This window comes from Selaginella moellendorffii, unplaced genomic scaffold (genome assembly GCF_000143415.4).
Source record: "Selaginella moellendorffii unplaced genomic scaffold, v1.0 SELMOscaffold_15, whole genome shotgun sequence".
NCBI lineage: Eukaryota > Viridiplantae > Streptophyta > Lycopodiopsida > Selaginellales > Selaginellaceae > Selaginella > Selaginella moellendorffii.
The window spans coordinates 1,197,906-1,207,309 of NW_003314276.1; the positions used below are offsets into that span (position 1 = coordinate 1,197,906).

General features: G+C 40.2%; 2 protein-coding genes across 3 annotated transcripts; one reads left to right on the forward strand and one right to left on the reverse strand.

Annotated features, from left to right (window-relative positions):
- The first annotated feature begins 462 nt into the window (after positions 1-462).
- On the forward strand, positions 463-1,093 carry LOC9632984 (50S ribosomal protein L31). The gene is made up of 2 exons (XM_002970666.2): positions 463-577; positions 634-1,093. Exons 1-2 carry the CDS (start codon positions 524-526, stop codon positions 955-957), a joined length of 378 nt encoding a protein of 125 aa, XP_002970712.2. The 5' UTR covers positions 463-523; the 3' UTR covers positions 958-1,093.
- Positions 1,094-1,527: 434 nt separating this feature from the next.
- LOC112346522 lies at positions 1,528-5,315 on the reverse strand. 2 transcript variants are annotated; one of them, XM_024675655.1, is made up of 7 exons: positions 3,819-5,315; positions 3,567-3,735; positions 3,413-3,503; positions 3,077-3,358; positions 2,931-3,029; positions 2,582-2,876; positions 1,528-2,533 (listed from the first exon to the last, which is right to left on the reverse strand). In XM_024675655.1, the coding sequence occupies exons 1-7, from the start codon at positions 5,287-5,289 to the stop codon at positions 1,611-1,613; spliced, it is 3,330 nt and encodes a 1,109-aa protein (XP_024531423.1). In that variant the 5' UTR covers positions 5,290-5,315; the 3' UTR covers positions 1,528-1,610. The 2 variants fall into 2 exon arrangements, with proteins under 2 accessions (XP_024531423.1, XP_024531422.1); XM_024675654.1 differs by having other exon boundaries at positions 1,528-2,876.
- Positions 5,316-9,404: the final 4,089 nt, after the last annotated feature.

The following is a 9,404-nucleotide window of genomic DNA, read 5'->3' on the forward strand; positions in this document are numbered from 1 at the left end:
ATAGTTCTCCTTATCCTCATACTCACCTTCCCAGTGGCCGTGTTCATTTGAACTTGCCCTGTGGTTTATGTCTGGGGAGATCATATTGTTTACAGGCTGATGACCTTTTTTCTGGGGAGAGGATACAAATGGCTATGGCCTTCAAGACGTACCACTTTTTAAGAGCTCAGAGTTGAAACGAAGGGTCAGTTGAGACCTTTTTTAACAATTGATCCAGTTAAAAATCATCCCCATGTATCTCTGTCCGGCTTCCTTTTATGAAGTCTCAGTGTACATAATGGTGTTACTGCCAATAGAGGGGTGGGAGTGGAGACCATCTATGCCTCACAAGCTTTGGGTAATTTTTGCTGAAGCTTCTCAAGAATGAATCATAATGTCAAAGTTTGAGCATTCATAAATCAAGGAGGTGTGCATACATTAAGCACTTGGGCAAATTAGTAGTATGTTTACCATGCCTAGAATATCCATAAGCCATAACAAAATATACCTTATCTGCGGGGTTTTAGGTCATCAGTCCGCGACCATGTTTGCTCGTGCTGTTCCATCGAGCTTCGCCACTGGCTCCCTGCCACTGCAGGTACACTCTCCCCTCTCCATTTCTCCAGGACCATTCACCGCAGCTTGCAATCCAAGGTGGAGCGCGGGGATGCCCGGATTGTGTGCCGGAAGCCCGACATCCACCCCGCGTTTTTCAGCGAGGCCAAGGTATTCTGCAAGGGCGAGCACGTGATGACGACGGGCGGCACCCAGGCGGAGTACGTGGTGGACATTTGGTCCGGGAACCACCCCTTCTACCAGGGCGGCAAGTCCGGCGTCGTCATGACCACGGACCAGCTCGAGAAGTTCCGCCGCAAGTACGGCAGCCTCGGCTCCATGAACAACATCCCCGTCATCACCAACAGCGTGCCCAAGTTCGACAAGAAGGGCAAGAAGCCCGACAAGAAGAAGAAGCGCTAGAGGAGATGCGCAACGGAATGTTCCGTGCCCCTGGCGGCATATTCTGAATCCGGCTGACGGAATATGCTCCTTCCATTTTTAGTTGCCCTTGCGCGTATATAAAGCAGGTGTGGCCCGCAAGCCCTATAATCATAAATCATGGCTGACATTGACGCGTCCCTTGATCATGCAAGATGCGCAAACAATTGTGGATACTACGCCAACCCAGGCACGGGTAATTTGTGCTCCAAGTGCTTTAAGGAGTCGATCAAAGCATCCAAGGCCAAGAAAATTGAAGGTGGTGGTAAACAGATTTTGCATCCAGACATAACAAATGTAAAAGTAAGTACTGGTGGTGATGGTGGTGAAGAAGTAGAAATAAGTGTTGCAGAAACAGAAATTGGTCCTGAGGCAAAAGCTGATCCTAATCGTTGCACATCGTGCAATAGGAAAATTACTCTTTCCATGGTATTCAAATGTAGATGTGAGTTAGTATTTTGTGTGAAACATCGCCATCCTGAAGATCATTCGTGCCACTATGACTACCGTGAGAAAGGCAGCAAGGATATTTCCAAAGCTAACCCAGTTATCAAAGCTGAGAAGATTGCAAAGATTTGAAGTTAAAGAGACATCATTTCTAATGTAAATTTGTTAAATACGTTCGTTAGCGCTGTTCATAATATAAAATACCTGCTACAGTTCTTACACTCCGTCACCTCAAAGGATCCTCCCACAACGTTGTAGACTCCGCAGGACACGCACTTGAGCCTGTTGATCTTTGCGGGCTTGAGCTGCTTGTAATAGTGAACGTAGCCCAGCCGCGGATGGACGAGCGTCTGCGCGTGAGCGTAGCTTGCTCCTCTCTGCTGCGGATTCTGCGCCGGGAGAGATGGGGCCTTCTTCAGCTGAACGCAGCACTTGACAGGCTGGAGCTTGCACGCCTTGAGGTGTTCCTGGATGATCCCAACGCGGCTGTCACCAGTGATTTCTGTTTTACTGCTGCCTTCGGCCCCGGTGAAGGCTCTGAGCGACTTCAGTTGCGAGGAGAGGAGCAACGAGAGCTCGGCCGGCGGCTCGATAAGTTGGTCTTCGCAGTAAGCCTGTAAGTTACTGAGCTGCATCTGAACGTGAGCAATCTCCTGGACCAGACTGTCCCACTCGCTCGATCCTCCTGTTCGTTCTCCATCGAGCTCGCAGCTAAGACCTGTGGCTCTTGGGTGATCCTCGCAGCTCTCGTCCAGATATGCCAAGTCGATGTCCTCCACTTGAGTCAATGGCTCGTCACGCTCCTTGCTTCTCCTTTCCAGCAGCCCGTACATACTGACGAAGTTGTGGCGGACAACCAGCCTTGCAGCGAGGAGGTGCTCGCAAGTGAACATCGTCTCGAGGCAGTCGCAGAAGTTTGTGAGGAGGTTGACGACGTGAGACTTGGCCGTGTCACCGTTGCAGCTGTGGACTCTGAAAAGAAAACCCGGCTCGCTGAGTACCTCGAAACATGCTCGGTTATTGTTGTATTGAGCCAAAAAGCGTTCTGCAGCAGCCAAGCGCTTGCGCTCCGCCGAAGTGCTCGATTGACTGTGATAGCGCCTCGAATCACCTGAGAAAGTGTTAAGGACTCGAAAGAAAGGAAAAGACTGGTGGATACAAAGGACTTGTCTCTGCCGAAAAAACTCCTCCAGCGTACCACCCTCTGGCTTACTGCTTGTCAGGGCGCTTCCTACCAAAGCCAGAAGAAGATCGCAATTGCTCTGGTTCATACGCCCTCCAAACAAGGAATACTTGATGAAGAGCCACAAGTAACTCACTATGTTGATTGTCTCTACGTTTCCATGCTCAAACAACCTGCCAAAAGTCGGCCAAATTCTCCGCCAAGCACAATGAGAGCCCAACCATCCCATTTCCAGATAATCCACAATCTCCTTAAAACCACCATAGTCCTCCTGTGCATCAAAAACAAAAACAGGCCACTCAAGACAGAAACATGACAGAACTACCTTAAATTTGTTCCAAAGATTATCGAAATCGGCTTCAGAAGGGGCCATCATCATTCCATCCAGTTGGCGATACACATCTTTTCTCATTTCCGATGCGACCTGCTGCAAGCAATCAGGAAATAGTTACAACGAAAAAAAGTTTTCACCTGCGGGAGAAGATTCTCAACCCAAGCTCTTTTCACGCAAAACCAGCACAGCAGTAGCCGACAAGCGATCTGCTTACCATCCCTCCAGCATTTCTCGTCCCGAGAGACAACACTGAACAAAGCGTCAAAGCTCAGCCGCGACTTATCAATCAAAATTGCAGCTGGCCTCACAGACAGCTGCTTGAAGACTGCTGTCAATGCCAGCTTCAAGGCAATGCTCTCGTGCCTTGACCCCGTGTCAGCCGAGCACATCATGAAAAACACTGGCATTCCAATGCCGTCCTGGAAGACGTGATCAAAAACCATAACAAAATAGAGATAGAGACAGTAAGGCACCTGATTAGGAACGGCTGCCGCATGCAATGGAAGACCCCGTATACAGGTTGTGAAAGTCGAGTCGAGGGCCCAAACATTACCCGCAGAAAACCTTTACAAGAAAAACAAACGTCGTTATAAGAAGAATGAAGAACATAAGAAATGAAAACAAGACCTTTCAGCCATTTCTCGCATCCATGGAGTCATGATGACACACACGAACGGCTGCTTCTCTTCCACGGGATTAAAAACGTCATACTGCTGATAAAAAATCACAGTCTTCTTTTTCCTGTGTGCGTCAACCTCCTTGAGCAACCGGACCCAATCGCTGCTTGAGATCTTGCCTAAAAGAAAGCGGTACAAAACCCAGCTGTATCAGGCAGGAAGATAAACATTGGACCATAAAATAACGAAAAAACCGACAAACCTTGAGAGTTCAGCTCCATGGTTAACTGCGCCACCTCTTTCGGGATCAGACGAAAGCGAAAGGTAGCTTTGTCAAGGTCCGTAGCTCTGGACTTGAGTAGCATATCCATCCGCAACGACGCTCTTGCAACCGAAATCACGTCCCAGGACAAGTCAAACTCGTACAAAGCAGCTTCTTTCGCGGACGAATGGACGGGAAAGTTAACGTAATCTTCTTTGTCGTTGGGATTATGCCCCCTGTGTGCCCTGTTGAGAAGTACTGTCACCAAGATATTGCTCGAATCTAGAAAATGGCTGTTTGCCTGCATTTGCTCAAAGTAACTCCCATGGCCGTCCTGGAAATCTGGAAGTTGGCTCGAGCTTTTGGAGCCAAGAAGGTCCTCCGACGGATCCACGGAAGCTGTTCTCTCCGGCAAGTTTACTGGCTCTGGAAACTCCGGGTTGAGTTCGGGCAACTGAGAGATCCTCACCGGAATGAGTGTACGTACTCGAAAAGTGCATGGTAATCCTTGATGAGTAGCACCAACATTTTTGCTTGAGGAATCGGCTCCTTCCTGCTTTCGAAAACCACGGGCACAAACCCAGGTGGTGACGATCGAAGGCTCAGGACTGGCGATCATGTACGTGCTCTCCTTTCGCAGTGATACCCTGTGCCGGATGCAAAGGCCCTCGATGAAATCATCCAGATGCTGCCAAGGAACAGTGTGAACTTCCGGCCACCTTTCAGGCAAGTTCTTTCGGAGACGCTTGCTAGCCGGGGACTCGTGAAGCTGGTCATCGCATTTCGGGCACTCTCCAATCCTGGCCTTGATGAAATCCTCTGGGATGCCATGTTTCTTGTTCCCAGTGACGTAGAACAGCCCCAAGTTCTTGACAGTGTCGCGGAGGTTTAGACACGATCCACTGCCAGCCTCGACATGGAACTTATCGACGACGAAAGGCCACTCCTCTCTGTAAGCTATGATCCTTCTAAACTTATCCCACTTGGAGCTCAAGCGCCGGCGCTTGATCCCATCGCTTTCCACGTCCATCACCACCAGAGCGCTGGACAGGGATTTCCATCGGCTCAAGAGAGCGTCGGCCACAGCGCGGTTGTTCCTCCGCTTCTCCGGGAAGCTTGGATCGGCCTTCTTGATCTGCCCCTCGCTTGGCTTGGAGCCAGAATCCAAGCACTTGATGGTCAGATCGTAAGCGGCAGCATTGAAAGCGTAGGATTCCAGCGATCCAGAATTATCTCGTGGCGCCTGGGGATGATTCTCTGAAGGCGCCGCTGCCGCTGCCGCTGTCGCTACACAAGAAGAAACCCTCTCTACATCCTCGAGGCTGTCTAGAAATTCTATCACATTGAGCTCGGCTGCTGGCTCAGAGACTCCAAAACCCTCAAAATCTACATCACCTTCCCTGGCCGCCGCACCTGCTGCTGCGTCCCAGCCCTGACCCCAACTGGATTCGTAAGCACTCATCGCTAGCATCGCTGGAAAGCATAGCTACAAATCACTCCTAGAACCCTAAAAATCAATTGATAAGATTAAAAGAACAATTGTTCTTTTCTAATATTAATGGTTGTACAATTAATACTTGAGCAAATGTTAAATGGTTCAGAAAGAGGGTTAATATAAAACCTTGTGTTAATTGTAAAAACAAAAGGATCTTAAGGAATGGTGTTTTGAATTTTAATTCCAAGTCCATGTGGTAATGTGAAGTTGTCCATGAGTGAAAATTGGGTTAAACTTCAACTCAGTCAAATATCTATCCTTGGCATTTAGAGATTGTTAAATAATAACCCAAACGGATTGGAAATTGTCTTTTAGACATTTTGAATGGAATTTTTGTATTTGATGGTATTAATGTGATATGTGGGATAAATCTTATCCTTTTAAATTGCTCTATCACAATTTCACAATCTAAAACATTTGGGAGTGCATTTTTCAAAATGAGACGTGTGCTATTGCATAATCCTACTAATAGAGATATATTCCTTTAGAAGGATAAAAATAATACTTTATTTGAGAGAGAGATTATATGGTAGGAGACCAAAAGGTGTGATAGAATTTAGGAATTTTATTCGAAAGTTTTCAACAAAATCAACACTTTCATAGATATATGTATCACTTTGTAATTTAGAGACAATAATGTTGTTGATTGCAAATGTGTTATCCTTAAGTGGGTTAAGTATGATTCGATTGGCTACAATATAAGGGTTTGAAATATCAAATACTGAAGGGTAGATAAAATCAATAATAGATGAATAAATTAGTTGTGTATGAGCTAATAAAATGGAGTTAGAAGGTAAAGATGGTAAATTTTGAAACTTTTCACCATTTCTAACTTTAAGAAGCTATTCAACCCATGATTTATCAATTTCAATAAGTTGTATATTTGTTTTCAAAGATAATTTTCTAAAGAATCTCTATAATTTGTTCATTCTTATAGAACTTGAAATAATTTATGCCCTATATTGATATGGAATGACCGAAAGTATCTGTCTAAAGTCCCTACTAGTGACAACAATTATGCCACCAAAAGGTAATGACATTTTTTTTAGGTCTCACAACATTCAATTAACAGTAGTGAATGCATGAGTGTGAACCATATTTATTTCATCCTATAATAATATGTTAGTAGTTTTGATTCTTATACCTACTTCACTATTAGCAATTGTAGCAGAAGTTGATGTTTCATTTATTGGAATAAGAAGTTTAAAAGTAGTATGTGAAGTTTAGCCATTATAGAGTAAATTACTTGCAATTCTTGTCCAAGCCATACTAACAACATTTATTTTTTTCAGTTGTAAATATTTATAAGAGTGCTAAGAAGAAATGTTTTACCAGTACCACCGGGGCCATTAATGAAAATGTATTGATTATGCTCAGTTGGGTGATCAATAACATTAAGAATATCATTAAAAATATTTAATTGTTCTTGAATAAATTGAGGAATATTTTTTTTAACATTTTGATATATTTATGTTGAGTTAACAATATTTTCATCATTAAAATTTTCAGACTGTAAAAGTAGGTGGTAGTTTTGATTAGTTTTACTATGCATTTTTATTTTAATATTTATATCATGTAAAGCATGTTCGTAATGAAAAATTAGATTTGTTTGCATAAAATCCTCAGCGAGGAAGTTTTTAAATTTATCCCATAAGAAGTAAAAATCTTTTAGAGTGCAAAAGATACAAAGTAATACAAATAATTGTCTTAATTGTGATGGCATTCTAAAAAAGTTAGCATTTTTTAAACATTTTTCCCATTCAGTATCATCAGTTATAAGTCCTATTGCATTTGTAACTTGTTGAAATATGTTATAATAAATATTGTTAATTATCTTGAGATTTTTGAAAGACATAGCACTTTTTTTATAGAGTAAAATAAGATGTAAATGATATAATTCAATATTGGATGGTGACATAGAATACATTCGGGGAATGACATTTCTTATATATCAAATTTTCTAATTATAAGTATGAGGGTTAAATATATAATATAAAGGGATTTCAAGATATATATATTGTCTAGCATATGGGCATTTATATTTAATTTAAACCATTTTGTCAACACAATACCATTTTGAGTAGCTCTTTGAAGTGCCATTTGTTTAGAAGCTTTTATAAAATAGACATCTTAAAAATTTGGAAGATGGATAGGAAGGTAGATTATAGGGGTCGAACAACTATGTATTTTAAATTTAAAAAACCTTCATATTGCCTTTGGAGCAAATATGTAATATGTATTTAAAAAAGTTGAGATTTCATCCCAATTTAAAATATTATTAGGTTGTTGGGTTGTTGAATGGATTTGAATTGTAGTACAATCATAACCTTTATAAACATATTGAAATAAATATTTAATACTTTTTATAGTAGCACAAATTTCAATATTAATATGAGAATTATATTTTTTACAAAGGTATTTATTATAAGGTACTACCCAAAGATTATCAATATAGCACCCATTTTTTAGAAATGTGCAGCTATTATAAAGTCTATAATAATCTAGATATCCATCAACACTAAAAGTAGTTTCATAGTTAAATTGTTTTGAATAAGCTTTTGAGTAGTGCCATTTTTCATACAAGGACTATTAGGGTAAAGAGGCCCACATTGACCATGTATCATATGAGATGTAATTATTTTAGAAATTTTTAATTCATCTTGAGGATTAAGCAATTGTGCCATTATATACTAATCAATAGCATCATAGTCTTTAATATTGTTTTCATGAGATAAAATCCCTAAAAAGTGAAAATGTGGAAGGCCTCTTTTATGAAATTCAATTACATATAGAAAAGCAATATAGTTTCCGAAAATATCTTTTTTAGTAATATCATTCAAAAATACTTTAGAAACCAAGTTTGGATGATCCTTAGGGCCTTCATTTGGATGTAAATTTTTAGAAATTTCTGGCCATTTGGGATTGTATATAAAAGTAATAAAAAATATCTAGCTTTGAAAAATGAGTAATTATAGTCATTGCATCTTGATAATTTTGTTGCATTGCTCTAGGGCCACCCCCAAAACTTGAAGCTCAAATAACAATCTTGCTTGGATTTATATTTTCATTAGTAGCATGGTTTACAACATAATCCATAAGACCAATATACATTTCAATTCACAGTTTTTTCTAATGAGTGCAATAGTAATTCAAATTATTGCTTTCAACTTTTACATAAGCATTGACTATATATTGTTGTGTGAGTTTCCTATATGTAAAATTTGATCAAAACCAAGGTGTATTGTGTTTTTTTTATAGATAAATGGTATGTATAATATTGGAGTAATGTAATTTGATGTCTAGAATTAAAAATATTTTTACGCCAACCTTTGTCACCAAAAGGAAATATTAATGGGTAAACTATTGGATCACAATTATAATCAAGTGTTGAGATACATTTAGAATTGCTTACAATTGGATATATACAAATTTCACAATTATGTGGTGGCTCTCCATCATCACTAACAAACACAACAGCAACATCATTTTGTATGGGATAACTTGAAAGTGTAGCAGAACGAATTTCTTCTTGTTCTATTGCATACATCATTTTGAAAGCATGAGCATATGGGTTAACATAATGAAGGAGAGCATCAAAATGTTTAAGTAAGTTTGTCTCACAACTTGAATTAAAAGGGTTTTGCTTTCTTATATCTGTAGCTTCCAGAGTGTCAAGCATATAAAATTTGATATTGACCTTCAGAAGGATATGTTGACTCAATATTATGATATATTTGACAATGGATTTTAAAGCAATAAGGACCATGACCTTTTACAATATCAATATTAGAAGACATAGATGCAAAAGCAAGAGCACTATTGTAGGGTATAATATTTATTCTAAAATTAGAGTTCTTATTTTGCTTGTAAAGTGAAAGTAAATTAAATGGTAAAGGTGATATTGTAGGTAATATAACTTGGTTATTCTAGCAACACATTGAAGAGTTTTCATCTTTAAACTACAATGCATTACAAAAAGTACAAAAAAATGATAAACTACCAATACTAAAATTTATTATGTTAAAGTCATTATAAATGCTATGGCTTGCTAGTGTGGTATTCATGAGTGGGAGTGGTTAATTTAATATTGC

Bases quoted from the DNA above. Each gene is read 5' to 3' on its own strand.
- LOC9632984 (XM_002970666.2), top strand. From the start codon at position 524: ATGTTTGCTCGTGCTGTTCCATCGAGCTTCGCCACTGGCTCCCTGCCA. The intron at 578-633 runs GTACACTCTCCC...TTGCAATCCAAG, and splicing joins CTGGCTCCCTGCCACTGCAG to GTGGAGCGCGGGGATGCCCG.
- LOC112346522 (XM_024675654.1), bottom strand. From the start codon at position 5,289: ATGCTAGCGATGAGTGCTTACGAATCCAGTTGGGGTCAGGGCTGGGAC. The intron at 3,504-3,566 runs GTCTTGTTTTCA...TTTCTTGTAAAG, and splicing joins ATGCGAGAAATGGCTGAAAG to GTTTTCTGCGGGTAATGTTT. The intron at 3,030-3,076 runs GTGAAAACTTTT...TGCTTGCAGCAG, and splicing joins TTGAGAATCTTCTCCCGCAG to GTCGCATCGGAAATGAGAAA.